This window comes from Thalassophryne amazonica, chromosome 11 (genome assembly GCF_902500255.1).
Source record: "Thalassophryne amazonica chromosome 11, fThaAma1.1, whole genome shotgun sequence".
In the NCBI taxonomy this organism is placed as follows: domain Eukaryota; kingdom Metazoa; phylum Chordata; class Actinopteri; order Batrachoidiformes; family Batrachoididae; genus Thalassophryne; species Thalassophryne amazonica.
Window position 1 is genome coordinate 67,008,331 of NC_047113.1, and position 19,957 is coordinate 67,028,287.

At 46.6% G+C, this 19,957-nt stretch overlaps 1 protein-coding gene across 12 annotated transcripts in view; it reads right to left on the bottom strand.

Moving 5' to 3' along the window:
- The window catches only part of prom1a (prominin 1a), a 252,412-nt gene that overhangs the window by 58,007 nt on the left and 174,448 nt on the right, over window positions 1–19,957 (bottom strand). For all 12 annotated transcript variants that reach the window (XM_034182040.1, XM_034182049.1, XM_034182045.1 and 9 more), the window contains 8 exons: window positions 17,206–17,435; window positions 16,857–16,931; window positions 15,888–15,951; window positions 14,991–15,150; window positions 14,662–14,814; window positions 13,382–13,505; window positions 6,386–6,489; window positions 3,002–3,086 (listed from right to left, as the gene is read on the bottom strand). In XM_034182040.1, coding sequence (XP_034037931.1) covers window positions 3,002–3,086; window positions 6,386–6,489; window positions 13,382–13,505; window positions 14,662–14,814; window positions 14,991–15,150; window positions 15,888–15,951; window positions 16,857–16,931; window positions 17,206–17,435 — 995 coding nt within the window. The remainder of the gene's footprint in view (window positions 1–3,001; window positions 3,087–6,385; window positions 6,490–13,381; window positions 13,506–14,661; window positions 14,815–14,990; window positions 15,151–15,887; window positions 15,952–16,856; window positions 16,932–17,205; window positions 17,436–19,957) is intronic.

Consider the following 19,957-nt stretch of genomic DNA (forward strand, 5'->3'; position numbering starts at 1 on the left):
GCTTCATGCACGCCTCAACCAAATTCACACTATGTGTGAAGGGGCCCTTACTGTGAATATACAAATAACATGACAATTTTGTTGTTTCATTTATTTATGATGCAACATTTAAAAACAACTAGACTTCCAGATTATTGGGATATTAGTTTTATAAAACACTGAAGAACTAATGAGCAGATAAGAGATTAACTGTAAAAAAACAAACAAAACAAAATGGATTAATCAACATTGACAGCATTTGCAATTCTTTAATAAATATTGCACCATGTTTTAGATTCATTAATATAATCTTGTTATGAATTGGCTTTGTACTTTTCATTTCATGAGATGCGCTTACAGCTCAGACAAGTGAAAAAATGACTAAGCTGCCTTTAGGATTAACTTAAATTTTGTAGGGTAGGTCATCACAGTTTGGAAACTCTTCAAATTCTTGCAGCTGTGAAATGGAAAAACCACCTGTTGTCTAAAACGTGCCAAGAAAATCTTGTTAACTGGCAGGCAAGTGGTAAAATACCTTTGGTAGGCAGGATTATCTGGCACAGGGTCAAGACGGAGAAAACCGGCAGCACTATCATCTTGGAGTGAGGCGTGTTAAAGAGATCATCAGTGCGCACATTGTTTTGGTAGAAAAACGCATTAGTAATGAAAGGCTGGAGATGCTGGGGTGCAGTGTGTGCTCTTCATGCTGGAAAAAAAAACAACATGGACCACCGGTTTCTTGGTCTGTCCGATTGTAACCCTGCTTTACCTCCTGCCTGGAAAAGACGCAGGTGGAGATTTTGTGGACTCACTTGACGTTTGTTACTTTCTGGTCAAGGTTTACGCTGCAGTTTTCTCTAAAACTAGTCAATTAAGTGGTCAGAAGAAGAAGAAGGGTAAAATGAAGTGAACAGTTAGCCCCCCTCTGTTGGCAAAAAGAAGCACAATACAATACATACATCTCATCTTCCACGCTGCCTGTTTTTAAAGTAATTAAAGCAATCAGATAAAATAAAATCTTCTGACTGAAATTATTTCACGGTCAAATCATAAGCTGTTCACCCTCTATCTTTGTATAGAAACCCTATTGCGGTTGTGTCCTAGGATTTAAGGTAAAACAAGGTGGAGACAGCTTAAAAAAAAACAAAATTATTCTCATGCTGAACAAGATTATATTTCACTTACTAACCATTGCTGCTCTTTTCCAGTGCAGCTATGAAATTATAGAAATGTTTTAACCTACACATTATTTAAATACTTCAGGATAAACATGTTTTAAGGGGATGGTTTTTCTAGAGCTTTGACTTCATTCAATACTAATTAAAATCTCAAGCCTGTAGCCTGGATCTGAAATGTAGGGCTTCTTTTTTGGTGAAAGTGGACCTTTGTCAACAGAGGAGCTGAGGGTCACTCAATGCTCCCAGAAAATTTAGGGTTTTTGATGTCCAGGAATGCACTCTGGAGGGTTTTTTGATGACCATTTTCTCACCTCCCCGCCCCCCCCACCCCAATTTAGTTAGACTGCTTAAAGTACGAGGTCTGTTAGAAAAGTATCGTATCAGACCTTATTATTTTTTTAAAAAACCATATGGATTTGAATCACGTGTGATTGCGTCAGACAAGCTTGAACCCTCGTGCGCATGCGTGAGTTTTTTCATGCCTGTCGGTTGCTTCATTCGCCTGTGAGCAGGCTTTGAGTGAGGTGTGGTCCACCCCTCTCGTCTATTTTTTATTGCGAATAAATGTCTGAACGATTTGTAGCTTTGCTGCATCAATTTTTTTTTTTCCAGAAACTGTGAGAGACCTCCAGGTGGACACCGTTCGAAAAATTAATATGGCTTTCAGGGACGATTTTATGGGGATTAAACAGATTACGGGGTGTTACTGCCGCTTTAAGGATGGCCCACAACTGCTGAGAGCGCGGTGCGCTCCCAGCCCCCATCAACAGGCTGACACCCCGCTGGAACAACCAGATCATTTCCAACGTGAAAGCTTTGTTGATCCGGGACCTCGTCTGACTTTCACAAAAAGGCAGAAGATGTGGACATCAGCACTTTTTCCGGCACATTCCACCATTACAGGAGTTTTTTTCATGGAAAGAAAAGCGGAGGGATGCGCCACGGCTCCGTTCATTACGCAGGACAAAACCACCTCGGTGTTGGTCTCTCAGGACAGCTTTCAGGTGGATTTCAGACGGATTCCGGTTGCTTTCCAGTCGTGTGACTATCCGATTGTGATTGTGCATGAGCTGGACATGCCAGAACATGTCCCGTGAGGCTTCATCACGGCGTTGCTTTGCGCCGAGCGGCTGCATCGCGACGCGCGGTGGAGCAGCTTCTCTTTCCATGACAAAAACTCCTGTAACAGTGAAATGTGCCGTTCATTTTTAAACTGGACACTGTCTTGATTCGGTATGTCATCTGACTAGCACAGGAATTGTGAAAAGACGTGGACATCAGCACTTTTTCCGGCACATTCCACCGTTACAGGAGTTTTTTTCATGGAAAGAAAAGAGGAGGGACGCGCCACGGAGCCGTTCATTACGCGGGACAAAACCACCTCGGTGTTGGTCTCTCAGGACGGCTTTCAGGTGGATTTCAGACGGATTCCGGTTGCTTTCCAGTCATGTGAATATCCGATTGTGATTGTGCATGAGCTGGACATGCCAGAACATGTCCCGTGAGGCTTCATCACGGCGTTGCTTAGCAATGGAGAACTTTAACCCCTGTTTCATGAATTTATTTCATTCACAATCTGGGGAAAAGGTTATCAAAAATTGGGACTGTCCTGGAAAACGAAGGCATCTGTTCACCTTCTGCTCACTCAAGTGACATTAACATTTACAAACTTACTTACACCTTATTTTGCTGATCAAATTGGCACATTCAGAAAGGTTTTAATATGGAATACATATGATTTACTCTCATTTGCTTCATACTGAGCAACAGTTTGGCTTTTTTAATCACGATAACTGAGCAGAATATTTTTTAAGACACTAAGTGTATGCGTGCGGTGCACTGACCACTGTGGAGTTCAGGAACGAGGAGATGTTGAAAACTTTGTCCAGATGCATGGCTGAGTAGATGCCTTTATTCTCTTTGCAAGTCCTGAGACAGAGACAGGGAGAGCAGAAAAAAATGACATGAGAGAGCAAAGAAAATATCAATGTCAGTACTGCAGAGTGAAAACATTTGATGCCACCAAGTGAAACTGACTGGAAGCACATGAGACTCTCACACCTTCTACAAGAAACAGTCCATTCATTCATTCATTCATTTTCTGAACAGGCAGAGGCCCGGACAGACAGGAACACTGCCATGCTTCAGGGAGGGGAAAAGAAAAACAGGGTCTCCTTGTGGGTGCTGAAGATACTGCAGGTGGGCAGTGAGAGGTCATTAAATAATAAAATTACATTTTTACTTTTTATTATGTTTAAAATTACCTAAAAATATTTTAGTATTTTAAATATGTTTTCTATATGTCATCTTAGTCTTATTTGTAGATAAAATTGTGATAAAAAGTTTGGGTTGGCAGCAGATGGGGAGGTGATGGTCTTGTGGTTAAGCAGTGGGCTTGAGATCAGAGGATCCTCGGTTCAAACCCCGGTCTCGCTGGAAAATCACTAACGGCTCTTGGGCAAGGTGCTTCATCCCCAAGTTGCTCCCGGTGTGTAGTGAGCGCCTTGCATGGCAGCGTCCTGACAGTGACTAAGTTTACATGCAGCCAATAACCCTTTCATAACCCTTTCATAACCGGAATATTAGCAATAACCCGGTTGCGCACGGCCATGTAAATACCCGCAAAAACCCGAAAATGCTCATATTCCGGTTTTTAAAAACCCGAATATGACCCTTGGGTTACTCCTTTTGCAACCCGAATATCAGGTCATATAAACGCGCATCAGAATATCCCCATAGAAAGGAACATTACTTTGTGTTCTGCGCATGTCCTATCTGCAAGGAATCTTGGTCTTTTGAGTACGGCAACTACTTGTATGTGGCGCGCGCAACCCACCAGACACCACAGAAGCAGAGGTAAACAAGCATGGGGAAATCCAGACACGGCAACACAGCACCACACTTTTGGAGTGAGGAGGAAACTGAGTACTTCATTAGTATTGTGAAAGACATGAATATAATGTCTTTTACTGACGGTAGAAAGTACAGAGATAGCGACATTTACAAGAAGGTGGCCGAAAAGTTACGCAAAGCAGGATTTGCATGAACGCCAGACCAAATCAAGCACCGGTGGAAGACGTGTGTCGCTGTTTATATGGGGATATTTCAAATGATACCACTGACCATGTATACAGGAGTAACTCTGTCTGCTTAAGCATGTAAACGGATTATTCCTAATGATTCAGAAACCGGAATATTGACCTTATCCCGAATATTAATGGCATGTAAATGTAGTCATTAGTGTGTGTGTGTGTGTGTGTGTGTGTGTGAGTGAATGGGTGAATGTGGGGCATCAATGTAAAGCGCTTTGAACTTCTGATATACAATAGTGTTCAGAATAATAGTAGTGCTATGTGACTAAAAAGATTAATCCAGGTTTTGAGTATATTTGTTATTGTTACATGGGAAACAAGGTGCCAGTAGATTCAGTAGATTCTCACAAATCCAACAAGACCAAGCATTCATGATACGCACACTCTTAAGGCTATGAAATTGGGCTATTAGTAAAAAAAAGTAGATAATAATAACAATAATAGATAACAATAATAGTAGCATCTGCTGTTGATGCTACAAACGCAAAACTATTATGTTCAAACTGGTTTTTTAGTAATCCTGTGAATCACTAAACTAGTATTTAGTTGTATAACCACAGTTTTTCATGATTTCTTCACATCTGCGAGGCATTAATTTTGTTGGTTTGGAACCAAGATTTTGCTCATTTACTAGTGTGCTTGGGGTCATTGTCTTGTTGAAACACCTATTTCAAGGGCATGTCCTCTTCAGCATAAAGCAACATGACCTCTTCAAGTATTTTGACATATCCAAACTGATCCATGATACCTGGTATGCGATATATAGGCCCAACACCATAGTAGGAGAAACATGCCCATATCATGATGCTTGCACCACCATGCTTCACTGTCTTCACTGTGAACTGTGGCTTGAATTCAGAGTTTGGGGGTCATCTCACAAACTGTCTGCAGCCCTTGGACCCAAAAAGAACAATTTTACTCTCATCAGTCCACAAAATATTCCTCCATTTCTCTTTAGGCCAGTTGATGTGTTCTTCGGCAAATTGGAACCTCTTCTGCACATGTCTTTTATTTAACAGAGGGACTTTGCGGGGGATTCTTGCAAATAAATTAGCTTCACACAGGCGTCTTCTAACTGTCACAGCACTTACAGGTAACTCCAGACTGTCTTTGATCATCCTGGAGCTGATCAATGGGTGAGCCTTTGCCATTCTGGTTATTCTTCTATCCATTTTGATGGTTGTGTTCCATTTTCTTCCACACGTCTCTGGCTTTTTTGTCCATTTTAAAGCATTGGAGATCATTATAGATGAGCAGCCTATAATTTTTTGCACCTGCGTATAAGTTTTCCCATCTCCAATCAACTTTTTAATCAAACTACGCTGTTCTTCTGAATAATGTCTTGAACATCCCATTTTCCTCAGGCTTTCAAAGAGAAAAGAATGTTCAACAGGTGCTGGCTTCATCCTTAAATAGGGGACACCTGATTCACACCTGTTTGTTCCACAAAACTGACAAACTCACTGACTGTATGCCACACTACTATTATTGTGAACACCCCCTTTTCTACTTTTTTTTACTAACAGCCCAATTTCATAGCCTTAAGAGTGTGCATATCATGAATGCTTGGTCTTGTTGGATTTGTGAGAATCTACTGAATCTACTGGTACCTTGTTTCCCATGTAACAATAAAAAATATACTCAAAACCTGGATTCATCTTTTTAGTCACATAGCACTACTATTATTCTGAACACTACTGTAGATGGGAAAAGAGCTGTGGCATTTTCAAGTTTGGGAATAGTTGTGAATATTCAAACAAACATATGCAGCATGATGCCACCACACTGACAGTCAAACTCATGACATCAGTGTTGTTGAGCATTGAGAGCTTGTTAATTGTTGAAGACTTGAGGCTGTATTACATTTTGGAAAACATGATACTGGGTTTGTTATACCGGCTAGTGAGCATACAGCTCAGTGCAGGGAGATGATGAAAACTGCTGAAACTCCAGAGTAAGAAAATACTGCAAATTACGTGCTGCACGTTAAAGAGCCCCTCTGGTTTGGATCCGCATCCATGCACATAAAATATTCATTGGTACTGAAACAAAAGTGCACAATGCAGGTGTGTTACAGATTTATAAGTGAAAAAAAAAAATCTAAATGTTAGAAAAAATTAAAATAAAAGAGCTTGCCTGTATAAACTCTCTGCAGTCAGATCCAGCTCAGAGTCATTGTACATGTAACCAGGAATGAAGTTCTTCCACTCTGGGTTCACCAGATACGGAGTGTCCACAACCTGGTCAATCAAAAAACCATAAAGAATTTCAGATCAGGAACAAGCAACTCAGTTGTTTTCCTGTTTTTGTCAACAAAGTTTGTCACCTAAAAGAACAACTTATACACAGGAAAATACGATTTTTAGTGTAATTTAAATAGTCACTTCTGTACTTTAATGATGTGAGGTCAGGGGAGGTGATGGTCTAGTGGTTAAGGTGTTGGGCTTGAGTATAGAAGACCATGGGTTCAAATCCCCGCCTGACTGGAAAATCACTCAGGGCCCTTGGGCAAGGCCTTTAATCCCCTATTGCACCCAGTGTGTAGTGAGTGCCTTGTATAGCAGCACCCTGACATCAGGGTGAATGTGAGGCATAATTGTAAAGTGCTTTGAGCGTCTGATGCAGTTGGAAAAGCGCTATATAAATGCAGTCCATTTGTCACTTCTGTACCTTAATAATTTGATGTCACGTCAGTACTTAAGAACTTTCACTTTAATTCTTTATGGTTACTGGGCAACCAACAATTTCATGCTTTAATCTATTCTCTTTATCTATTTATCTATTACAGAATTCAGCTTTATTGCTAGAAATTTTAGACAAAAAGAACTTTTAATTTAATTCTTTATGGTTACTGGGCTAATGCTTTAATCTATTCTTTTTATCTATCTTTATGGCTACTGGGCATCTATTTACCTATTACAAAATTCAGCTTTAATCACTATTACTTTAATATGTGTGTGTGATGCTTTAATCTACTGTGTGTGCGATGCTTAATCTAGTGTGTGTGTTGTGTGGGCCGCTGAAGAGGAGGTACTGCTGGCCCACCACCACTAGAGGGCGCCCTGCCTGGAGTGCGGGCTCCAGGCACCGGAGGGCGCTGCCGCCTTACAGGAGCAGCCAGGATGACAGCTGTCACCCATCACCGGAGACAGCTGATCCCAATCACTACGGAGGTATATCAGCAGGACGGCATCTCCACCTCATTTGCCGAGATATCGTTTCTACCAGAGAGGTAACGTATCAAAGCAAATAGAGTGCATCTTTTGGATTGAGCTAGTTTTTTTTTGGATTACTGTTCCAACGAGAGGTGGAGGTACCTTTCCTGCTGTTCGGAGTCCTGGGTGCATACGCGCCCCCATCTAACTGTTCTTTGCTCCTCGCCAGCAGTACCAGGTCCGACACGCGGAGGCAGTGGCCACCTGGGAGTTCGGGACTTGGCGGCTCCAGTATTCCCGGGGTCCTGTGGCGGAGGAAGCCGTGTGGTTCCGGTCTTACCTTGGAGAGGCGTCTCCTATCTTCGAGCCTGCCCACACGACACTTTTGTGAATTGACTGTTGTCCATTGCTGTGATTGGTTGTATTCGTTGTGCACATTCACAACAGTAAAGCGTTGTTATTTTGACTTACTCCATTGTCCGTTCATTTGCGCCCCCTGTTGTGGGTCCGTGTTCCTACACTTTCCCAACAGGATATCTCGGCCAGCGTCATGGATCCCGAGGGGCGTCAACCGGCTGTTGAACGGCCAATGGAAGAACAGGACGCGCAGGCGTCCGCGGGAGGGGTAATCGGTGAGTTGCAGCGGATCCTCACCGCTTTCACGACTCGGTTGGATTTCATGACCGAGCAGAACGTCCTCCTGAACCGCAGGGTGGAGGCTCTCGCCGCGCAGGTGGAAGCGCGCCCTCCGGGCGCCGCTGCGGCTCTCCCTCCCGTAGATCCTGTGCGTAATGTTGACGTTCCACTGGTTGTTCAACGACCTCTCCCTCCTTCCCCGGAAGCATACATAAGCCCTCCAGAGCCGTACGGAGGCTGTGTGGAGACGTGCGTGGATTTTCTGATGCAGTGTTCGCTCGTCTTCGCACAGCGTCCCGTTATGTACGCGACCGATGCTAGTAAAGTAGCTTATGTCATAAACCTGCTTCGCAGTGAGGCACGCGCTTGGGCTACAGCGCTCTGGGAGCAGAATTCACGGCTCCTTCTGACATACGATGGGTTTGTGAGGGGGCTCAGAACCGTGTTCGATCACCCTAATAGAGGAGAAACCGCTTCAACCGTGCTACTGTCAATGAGACAGGGGCGCCGGAGCGCAGCTGTTTATGCAGTCGACTTCCGCATCGCGGCTGCGAGATCCGGCTGGAATAACGCTGCCCTCCGCGCCGCCTTTGTAAACGGACTGTCTTTGGTTCTCAAGGAGCACCTGGTGGCTAAGGACGAACCGCGGGATTTAGACGGGCTTATCGATCTTGTCATACGGTTGGACAACCGGTTAGAAGAACGTCGGCGGGAACGAGACGAAGGGCGTGGCCGGGCACGCGCCGTCCCTCTCCCTTCCGGTTCCGACCGCGCTCCGCCTTCCCCACGCTCCACGGCCCCTGCGCTCCGTGGGGCCACAGCTCCCCCTACTGACGAAGCTATGGACACGAGTAGGGCAACATTTAGGGCACCAGCTACACAGAGGAGACGGGCCCATGGAGCTTGTTTTGTTTGTGGTGCACTAGAGCACCATGTGAGAGACTGCCCCGAGCGGTTACAACACCAACGCCCACCCCTAGAGACTGGGCTAGGGGTGGGCCGAGACATTCACGTGGGACACACCCACATTGCTACACGACTCCCAGTCACGATCCTGTATGAGGATTTAACCCTGAAGGCCCCAGCACTGGTGGACACGGGCTCTGAGGGGAATCTGTTGGACTGCAGATGGGCCAGGGAGATAGGGCTCCCTCTGGTGGCGCTTACCTCGCCTGTGCAGGTTCGAGCACTAGATGGCTCCCTGCTCCCTCCGATCACACATAAGACACCACCTGTAACGCTGGTGGTGTCATGGAACCACCGGGAGGTGATCGAGTTTTTTGTGACTCAGGCCACTTCCTGTGTGGTTTTAGGCTTTCCCTGGATGTTGAAGCACAATCCCCGGATTGATTGGCCGTCCGGGGTAGTGGTTCAGTGGAGCGAGACCTGCCATCGGGTGTGTCTAGGTTCCTCGGTTCCTCCCGGCTCCCATGCTAAGGAGGAGGTCAGAGTCCCGCCCAATCTGGGGACGGTGCCGGTGGAGTACCACGACCTTGTCGACGTGTTCAGCAAGGATCTGGCGCTCACACTACCCCCCACCGTCCGTACGATTGTGCCATCGATTTGGTTCCAGGCAGTGGGTTCCCGTCCAGTAGACTGTACAACCTCTCACGGCCTGAGCGCGAATCAATGGAGACCTACATCCGGGACTCGTTAGCTGCCGGGTTGATCCGAAATTCCACCTCCCCGATGGGCGCAGGTTTCTTTTTCGTGGGTAAAAAAGATGGCGGACTTCGTCCATGCATCGATTATAGGGGGCTGAACGAAATCACGGTTCGCAACCGATACCCGTTACCCCTGTTGGATTCGGTGTTCACGCCCCTGCATGGAGCCAAGATTTTTACCAAGCTTGATCTTAGAAACGCGTATCATCTGGTTCGGATCCGGAAGGGAGACGAGTGGAAGACGGCATTCAACACCCCCTTAGGTCACTTTGAGTACCTGGTCATGCCGTTCGGCCTCACAAACGCCCCCGCGACGTTCCAAGCCTTGGTTAACGACGTATTGCGGGACTTCCTGCACCGGTTCGTCTTCGTATATCTAGACGATATACTCATCTTTTCTCCGGATCCTGAGACTCATGTCCGGCATGTACGTCAGGTCCTGCAGCGGTTGTTAGAGAACCGGCTGTTTGTGAAGGGCGAGAAGTGTGAGTTCCACCGCACTTCTTTGTCCTTCCTGGGGTTCATCATCTCCTCCAACTCCGTCGCTCCTGATCCGGCCAAGGTTGCGGCGGTGAGAGACTGGCCCCAACCAACAAGCCGTAGGAAGTTGCAACAGTTCCTAGGCTTTGCTAATTTCTACAGGAGGTTCATTAAGGGCTACAGTCAGGTAGTTAGCCCCCTGACAGCCCTGACCTCACCAAAAGTTCCCTTCACCTGGTCGGATCGGTGCGATGCCGCGTTTAAGGAGTTGAAACGGCGCTTCTCGTCTGCACCCGTTCTGGTGCAGCCCGATCCTAGTCGCCAGTTAGTGGTTGAAGTGGACGCCTCGGACTCAGGGATAGGAGCCGTGCTGTCCCAGAGCGGGAAGACCGATAAGGTCCTTCACCCGTGTGCCTATTTTTCCCGCAGGTTGACCCCAGCCGAACGGAACTATGACGTCGGCAATCGAGAGCTCCTTGCGGTGAAAGAGGCTCTTGAGGAGTGGAGACATCTGTTGGAGGGAACGTCCGTGCCATTCACGGTTTTCACTGACCACCGGAACCTGGAGTATATCAGGACCGCCAAGCGACTGAACCCCAGGCAAGCCCGCTGGTCACTGTTCTTCGGCCGTTTTGACTTCCGGATCACCTACCGTCCCGGGACCAAAAACCAAAGATCGGATGCCTTGTCCCGGGTACACGAAGATGAGGTCAAAACGGAGCCGTCGGATCCCCCGGAACCCATCATCCCGGAGTCCGCTATCGTGGCCGCCCTCACCTGGGACGTGGAGAAAACCGTCCGGGAGGCCCTGACACGAGACCCGGACCCCGGAACCGGACCGAAGAACAAACTCTACATCCCACCAGAAGCCAGGGCTGCAGTTCTGGACTTCTGTCACGGTTCTAAGCTCTCCTGTCACCCTGGGGTGCGAAGAACCGTGGCAGTCGTCCGGCAGCGCTTCTGGTGGGCGTCCCTGGAGGCCGACGTCCGGGGTTACATCCAGGCCTGTACCACCTGTGCCAGGGGCAAGGCGGATCACCGTAAGACACCGGGATTGCTACAGCCGCTGCCCGTGCCTCATCGCCCCTGGTCCCACATCGGCCTGGATTTTGTCACGGGTCTCCCGCCGTCCCAGGGAAACACCGTCGTCCTCACGATAGTGGACCGATTCTCCAAGGCGGCCCACTTCGTGGCCCTCCCGAAGCTCCCAACGGCCCAGGAGACAGCGGACCTCCTAGTCCACCACGTCGTCCATCTGCATGGGATACCATCAGACATCGTCTCCGATCGCGGTCCCCAGTTCTCCTCGCAGGTTTGGAGGAGCTTTTGCCGGGAACTGGGGGCCACGGTCAGTCTCTCGTCCGGGTACCACCCCCAGACCAACGGACAAGCAGAACGGGCAAACCAGGAGATGGAGCAAACCTTGCGCTGTGTGACAGCCGCGCACCCGACGGCCTGGAGTACCCACCTGGCCTGGATCGAGTACGCGCACAACAGTCAAGTGTCGTCCGCCACCGGCCTCTCCCCCTTTGAGGTGTGTTTGGGGTATCAACCCCCGTTGTTTCCGGTGGTTGAGGGGGAGGTCGGTGTGCCCTCGGTCCAGGCCCACCTACGGAAGTGCCGTCGGGTGTGGCGTGCCGCCCGTTCTGCTTTGTTGAAGGCCCGGACGAGGGCGAAGAACCATGCAGACCGGCGGCGGGCCCCGGCTCCCACGTATCGTACAGGGCAGGAGGTCTGGTTGTCCACCAAAGACATTCCCCTTCAAGTGGACTCCCCGAAACTGCAAGAACGATACATCAGCCCCTACAAAATACTCAAGGTCATCAATCCCGCCGCAGTGAGGCTCCGGCTTCCGGCCTCACTGCGGATTCACCCGGTATTCCATATGTCAAGGATTAAACCCCATCACACCTCACCCCTCTGCACTCCGGGTCCGGCGCCACCTCCTGCCCGGATCATCGACGGAGAGCCGGCTTGGACCGTGCGCCGGCTCCTCGACGTCCGACGAATGGGCCGGGGTTTTCAGTATCTGGTGGACTGGGAGGGGTACGGCCCTGAAGAACGATACCTGGGTGAAGAAGGGCTTCATCCTGGACCCGGCCCTCCTGGCCGACTTCTACCGTCGCCACCCTGACAAACCCGGTCGTGCGCCAGGAGGCGCCCGTTGGGGGGGGGTCCTGTTGTGTGGGCCGCTGAAGAGGAGGTACTGCTGGCCCACCACCACTAGAGGGCGCCCTGCCTGGAGTGCGGGCTCCAGGCACCGGAGGGCGCTGCCGCCTTACAGGAGCAGCCAGGATGACAGCTGTCACCCATCACCGGAGACAGCTGATCCCAATCACTACGGAGGTATATCAGCAGGACGGCATCTCCACCTCATTTGCCGAGATATCGTTTCTACCAGAGAGGTAACGTATCAAAGCAAATAGAGTGCATCTTTTGGATTGAGCTAGTTTTTTTGGATTACTGTTCCAACGAGAGGTGGAGGTACCTTTCCTGCTGTTCGGAGTCCTGGGTGCATACGCGCCCCCATCTAACTGTTCTTTGCTCCTCGCCAGCAGTACCAGGTCCGACACGCGGAGGCAGTGGCCACCTGGGAGTTTGGGACTTGGCGGCTCCAGTATTCCCGGGGTCCTGTGGCGGAGGAAGCCGTGTGGTTCCGGTCTTACCTTGGAGAGGCGTCTCCTATCTTCGAGCCTGCCCACACGACACTTTTGTGAATTGACTGTTGTCCATTGCTGTGATTGGTTGTATTCGTTGTGCACATTCACAACAGTAAAGCGTTGTTATTTTGACTTACTCCATTGTCCGTTCATTTGCGCCCCCTGTTGTGGGTCCGTGTTCCTACACTTTCCCAACAGTGTGTGTGTGTGTGTGTGTGTGTGCGTATATATATCTGTGTGTTCGCGCATGTGCGTTTGCAACACAAAGGTAAGACGTCCGCCTCGGTGCCCGCAGTCACCCTACCAAGTTTGGTGTCAATTGCTTAATCGCTGCAGAAGTTCACTCCGAACAAAAATCGAGCCGAATACATACATACATACATACAAACAGGCGATTTTATATATATAAATATATATAATTTTTCTACTTATTTCATTTTTGTGCTTCTTTCACAAAATGATTCAACTTAAAGGAAATGTGCTTGCCAACCAATGGTGCACCCTACAGATTATTACAGTTCATGCCTCATAACTTGCCTTGAAAAGCTGTTTAGTGTGGAAGGGCTCACAAACAAGTTTCTCCATGTTTCCTCCAGTCAGAAAAATAATGGTCACGACACCCATCAGCACCCAGGAGAAGATGAAGCTAAAGCCAACACCACTGTAAAGAAGAACAGATGGTCATCATGTGGAGGTGGAGCCATAGCAGACCACAATAAGAAAAAGAGATGCGGTGAAGTGATGCTGATCCATAATCTGTTACCATCATAAAATCAGGAAAATGGCTTAAATGTAATACAAAAGAATATTAATATAGGGAAAAAATTAAAGGATCTATATCTACTAACATAATCAACAGGTTGGCTGCTGTGTCCTACAGCAACGTGTACTCAAGGTTTTTGAGATAGATCAACACCTCCACCTGGTGGACATTTATCATTAATGCAGATAAAATATAATTTTGCAAAGAGTTCTATTAGTAAAACCTAAGCAGTATGTAGTACTTTATGACACAATGACTGACAGTATTAGCACTTTGATTTGGTGGATCAAAAAATCTGACATTAGTCAAAACTCTGACACATTATGAGACACATCAGTTTCATACCTAAGTGGAGATCTTCACTTGTCCACTCAGTTCCTTGTGTTTAAAACTGAACCCAGTCCTAAACTGCAGTAACAGGATCTACATCGGACCTTTCAGTCTTTGACAGATAATCATTCTAAAGACAGGCATCATAATAGAATTTGATAAATATTTGTTTATCATTTGTTCCACTACTCCTCCGAGGTCATTTGGCTGACTTCTAACAATGTTGCTGGGTCCATGTATGCTGACCCCAGATTTTCCCTTAAGGGGTTTATTTTGGCAAAGGTCAAAGTCAATGGAATCAAGGTCAAGTTTTTCATTATAATGTTCAACAACTTGGCACACACATGCCATATGGACATGGGTACTGGAATCACCAAGCAAGGTCAAATTTGCCAAAGATCAATCACTGGGGTCAAGGTCACACCTACCTTTCTGTTTGTTGGCTTACTCTCCCCTAGGTCTGTTTGCTGAATTCTACCAAACTTTCAATGCCAACATAGGTTGCGGCTAAAGAATCAATTTTAGCAAATGACAAGGTGAAGGAATTAGATTTTTCAAATCAGTTGACACACACTTAGGTGGACTGCAAAACTGCCACGGTAAAGTCAGCCAGAGGTCAATCAAGTGGATGAAGGTCAAGGTCACTGTGGTCAAATGACAGATTGCTGCAGCACTTACTGCCTTCATGCCCTCGGATGTTATTGCCTGTTGTTTTTGGACTTACGCCATGAGCATTGTTCCTCCTGTGTTGGAGATGCAGCCTCGTGTCGTAGGTGAGGCGTGCTTATCATATCCCAGGGTGCCACATAGTAGTCCCAGATAGTTGAAGGCCAGGACCAGAACCACCATGCAGCATAGAGCAATGCAGCCAATCCATCTGTTCACAACAGGCAAATCAAATACATCAAGGCCCTCGCTGAACTAAGGGACATGTTCTTGGTGTTTGGAGGCTTGTCCCACCTTTTCACCCACATGACCATATCGTATTTTTAAAGTAAACTTTCAGGTTATGTGTTGCAAAAACATGAATTAGTGTTGGAATAGTCAGTCTACCTGTAAAAGTCCATCTGGTCTATTTCAGGGTAGTAGTCTTCAATCTTGGCATGGGCATGACTAATGAGGATGGTGAAATTGGACAGGTAGCTCTGCAACGGAAACGCTTTGGACAAACTGCTGATGTTAGCACCAATATCATCCACCAAGTCCTGAACACCTGACAGACACATCAGTAAATTAAGAGGTCGGCTTTAAGAACACGTCTTATGTGAACAACATAGAAGCTTAAAGCAGCTGTCACACCTTGACAAGTCTGGGACCGGGTTTTACCGAGTAGCGACTTGGCTCAACTCGTATAATATATCAGTTGGCATAGCTCAGCACAAGTTGGGAAAGGTGGGTTTAACTTCTAAAGGTTTTTAACATGTTTAAAATTTCAGGTATACTGTGTCTCATCTGCGTCAAACTCCTCACTAACTTGATTAAACTTGTAGTCAACTCAGGATAACTTGGTGTATGCTTGACATCCAATTTTCATGGCAGCAAAAGCTACTCTGAACTATCCTGGGCCAGTTGCGTACACGTTTTCTAGAACTGAATATGAGTTGACTGGAGTTTACAGAGTTCATTCACAATGCACACTGAGACATCCTGACCTGACCACAAAGGAGCTCCCCGAACATTTTTAGAATTGGTATGACCTTTCCCAGCTTGTGCCGGCTATGCCAAGTTTTCCCCGAGCTTTATATGAGTTGTACGAGTCTCTACTTGGGAAAAATTGGCACTAAACCTGGTGAGCTGTGAGATTTTATTTAGTTTTATGAACACAGTCAGTAGCCGTTGGCAGTCATTGGTTTTAAGATGTGCCACAAACTAAAACATACTGCAAATTCCAGGATTCCCAGAAACAAAATGGAATTGTTTGTTTGCTTTGGAGTGTTAAATGTTTCTTACTCTCCACAACACCTCTGGTCTGTTCAATCACCATATGTGGTGTGTCATTCAAAGACGAGTAGCCCTGTGACACAAACGGAAAGGCAGGATGTTAGAACAGGTGAAAAAGCCCAGGATGTGGGTGAAGGCAAGGCGACATGTGCCAATCATAGTGAAAAGTACATCACGTTATTTGTCTACTCATAAAGATTCCAAAAAGGAATAGTTTGGACTATCTATGACTAAATATTAACAAGTTATGAGGTAAAAACAGCAAAAATGGCGACAAAGATTAATGCCAGTTCATACAAGGTCAAAAGTTAAAATTGGTCCAATTTTGTTAAAAAATGATGCAAATTATTGGTTGAGCTAATAGAGGTTTAAAAAAGAAGTTGTTTGTACCCTTTGTTATACTTAGTAAATGGACTGCATTTATATAGCGCTATAAGGTGCTGCCATACAAGGTGCTCACTACACACCGGGAGCAACAAGGGGATTAAGGACGTTGCCCAAGGGCCCTTAGTGATTTTCCGGTCAGGCTGGGATTTGAACCAAGGATCCTCTGGTCTCAAACCCAACACTTAACCACTAGACCATCACCTCCTCTAGTAATCATGTTACACGTCACGTGTCATAAAATCCAATGGGCGTTGACTTTCATTGGCCATTACTTTGGAGAACAAAAATTTAACATGGTCAAAACTATTTCATCTATTAATCAACCTAATTTGGAAAAGAATTCTGGGAAATCTCAAATTGTCACACAAGTGCACGTTGGAGTGAGAGTCACCATGATGTTTTTTTAATTCTGCTGACGCACTAATCTGGGTCTGGTACTGACCTCAATAGTAGTATCATGTCTCAACCCCCGTGTGGCCATTATAATTAGATTTTTTTTTAATTAACTGATAACTGATTATTAGCCAGAAAAGATTAGCTATCAGTATCAGGAAGAGAAAAAGGTAGCAGAAGAAATCTTCAGAATCTCACCTTCTGTACGATGACACTGAGATCTGTTTTCAACACGTTATTCATGCTTTCCAGCTGGGCGCTCACATTTGGCAGCTGAAATGAAACATAAATGAAAAAAAATGATTAATTGCCTAAGATACTCGGTTAATAGTAAATTTTGAGCTCAGTGGTCCAAAGAGCTAATGCCACGGTGCGCATTCCATCCATCCGGTCTGCTGAAACGTCTAGTTTTCTGCTTGCATTTATTTAAACCTTGAGCATTTTCTGTCAGTCTCACTTTTCAAAATTTTTTAAACAAATTTAATTTCCTCACATTTTCCAAAACGACTGTTGCAACATGTGTTGTACCCAGTTTTTTTCTTTTTACCCATGTGAAATTCGCGCTGATCTGCAGCTGGCTGAGTGACTGGCGGATGTTCCGGCACAGCTGGGCAGAGGTGGCCTCGGACTCCTCATCGTGGCACCCCGGGTCATTGAGGGTGCGGTTAATACTGGACCGCACCAGGCTCAGACTGAAATTGAGTTTCCCTGTTCCCTCATGGAGGACTTCCAGGGACACGCTGGTGTTCTCCAGGGCCTCTTTGGTTTCTCTCATGGCTGCATCGACAAAAAGCCATGAGAAGAGAGACAGAGAGAGCACCAAGTAATAACACTACGTCGAACATTATGTGCTGTCTTGAATTGCTGTACCACAGCTGGCCACTGGGGGCGCCCACTGACTCTGTTTTAGAGGTGGACGATACTGGGAATTTTGGTATTGATCCAATACCAAGTAAATACAGGCCCAGTATCGCCGATATTGATACCGATACCGATACTTTTTCATATTTAAGCTTCACAGATCCAAAGGATCCAAAAGACCTAGGACAGAATTTCGCCAAACATTGTACGTGGCAACAAAATACTTTATTATCACAATCAACATTTTTGTTTAAAAAATACCACTCAACAGAACTTAAAACAAAATCTCCTGAGGTAGAGGGCTGACAAACCACAATACAAGGGTGTGCTGCTCCGTGTTGTGTGACACAGCGCAGCGCTGCTCTTACAGAGAGTAGACTCTGATGAATCTGTGTGCGCAGCAGAAAAAAAGCTTGAGTATCGATCTTTTTACATGAGGATCGTTCAATATCAATACCAGCGTTGCTATCAATATTATCGATATTAGGATCAATCTGTCCACCTCTACTTTGTATATACATCTTTATTTTGGCATATTTACTTCACTCTTCAACTTTTCATCTTTCTAACTTCACTTCTCTCTGAGCAAAATGACAGCTCAAACAAGTATGCTAACATTAGCTTAGCTCAAAGAGGTATGCTAATGTTAGCTTTATCAATGCCTGGAGCCTTTCTTTATTTTATCTCTGAGTGCGACTGTTTGTCAATGCTTTACTATTTTTATTTATTAATAAAAGCAGACCCGCTGTAGAAACCTCAACTCACTGTCTGCTGACCGAACTAGCATGTGTACTCCCGACATTACACTCCCACAGTAAGTGTAAATAACCACCAAATTACAACTACGTGTTTGAATACATACAAAAATAAAATTACATTCCCAAAGACATCCATCCATCCATCCATTTTCTTCCGCTTTATCCGGAGTCGGGTCGCGGGGGCAGCAGCTCAAGCAAAGCCGCCCAGACCTCCCGATCCACACACACCTCCCCCAGCTCCTCTGGGGGAACCCCAAGGCGTTCCCAAGCCAGCCGGGAGATGTAGTCCCTCCAGCGTGTCCTGGGTCTTCCCCGGGGCCTCCTCCCAATGGGACGTGCCCGGAACACCTCTCCAGCGAGGCGTCCGAGGGCATCCGGAAAAGATGCCCGAGCCACCTCAACTGACTCCTTTCGACGTGGAGGAGCAGCGGCTTGACTCCGAGCTCCTCCCGAGTGACCGAGCTCCCCACCCTATCTCTAAGGGAGCGCCCAGCTACCCTGCGGAGGAAACTCATCTCGGCCACTTGTACTCGCGATCTCGTTCTTTCTGTCATGAGCCAAATCTCATGACCATAGGTGAGGATCGGAACGTAGATCGATCGGTAAATCGAGAGCTTTGCCCCCCCTACTCAGCTCTCTCTACACCACGATGGTCCGATACAGCGACCGCATCACTGCAGACGCTGCACCAATCCATCTATCGATCTCACGCTCCATCCGTCCCTCACTCGTGAAGAAGACCCCGAGATACTTAAACTCCTCCACTTGAGGCAAGGACACTCCACCGACCTGAAGAGGGCAAAGCACCTTTTTCCGGTCGAGAACCATGGCCTCGGATTTGGAGGTGCTGATTTTCATCCCGGACGCTTCACACTCGGCTCCAAACTGCCCCAGTGCACGCTGAAGGTCCTGATTTGACGAAGCCAACAGAACCACATTGTCCGCAAACAGCAGAGACGAGATTCTCTGGTTCCCAAACCAGATCCCCTCTACACCCTGCCTGCACCTAGAAATTCTGTCCATAAAAATAATGAACAGAACCGGTGACAAAGGGCAGCCCTGGCAGAGGCCAACGTGCACTGGAAACAGGTTTGACTTACTACCAGCAATGCGAACCAAGCTCCTGCTGCGGTCGTACAGGGACCGGATTCCCAAAGACAGTTAGATATAAATAGTTTGAATAACACCACTGGTCACACATAGGAAGGTACGTTCACATCACAAGGGGGAAACACAAACGGAGAAGAAGAAGGCGTCCATGTGCATGTTTATGGTAGCATTTTGAACATAAAACTGCACTGGGCAATTGTGTGTATGAAAAACAATTAAAGGATGACCTAAATTAAAACAACAACAACAACAAAACAAATAAACAAACAAACAAATACATTTACTTTTGCAAAGTAAAACTGACTGCAAGTATGGTCCCACTCTAAATAGCCTTAAATCAACTCTATAATACTGTAAAATGTAGTGTGTTGGGAAGGTGTCGTAGCACGGACCCACAACAGGGGGCGCAAATGAACGGACAATGAGTAAGCCAAAAAGTAACAATTTAATGTTGTGATAATACACAACTAAATCTACAGAAATTTGCACAGTCAATTAACACCAGGTGACGTGTGGGCAGGCTCGAAGATAGAAGACCCCCGACGAGAGAGAAGCCGTGTCCCACACAGC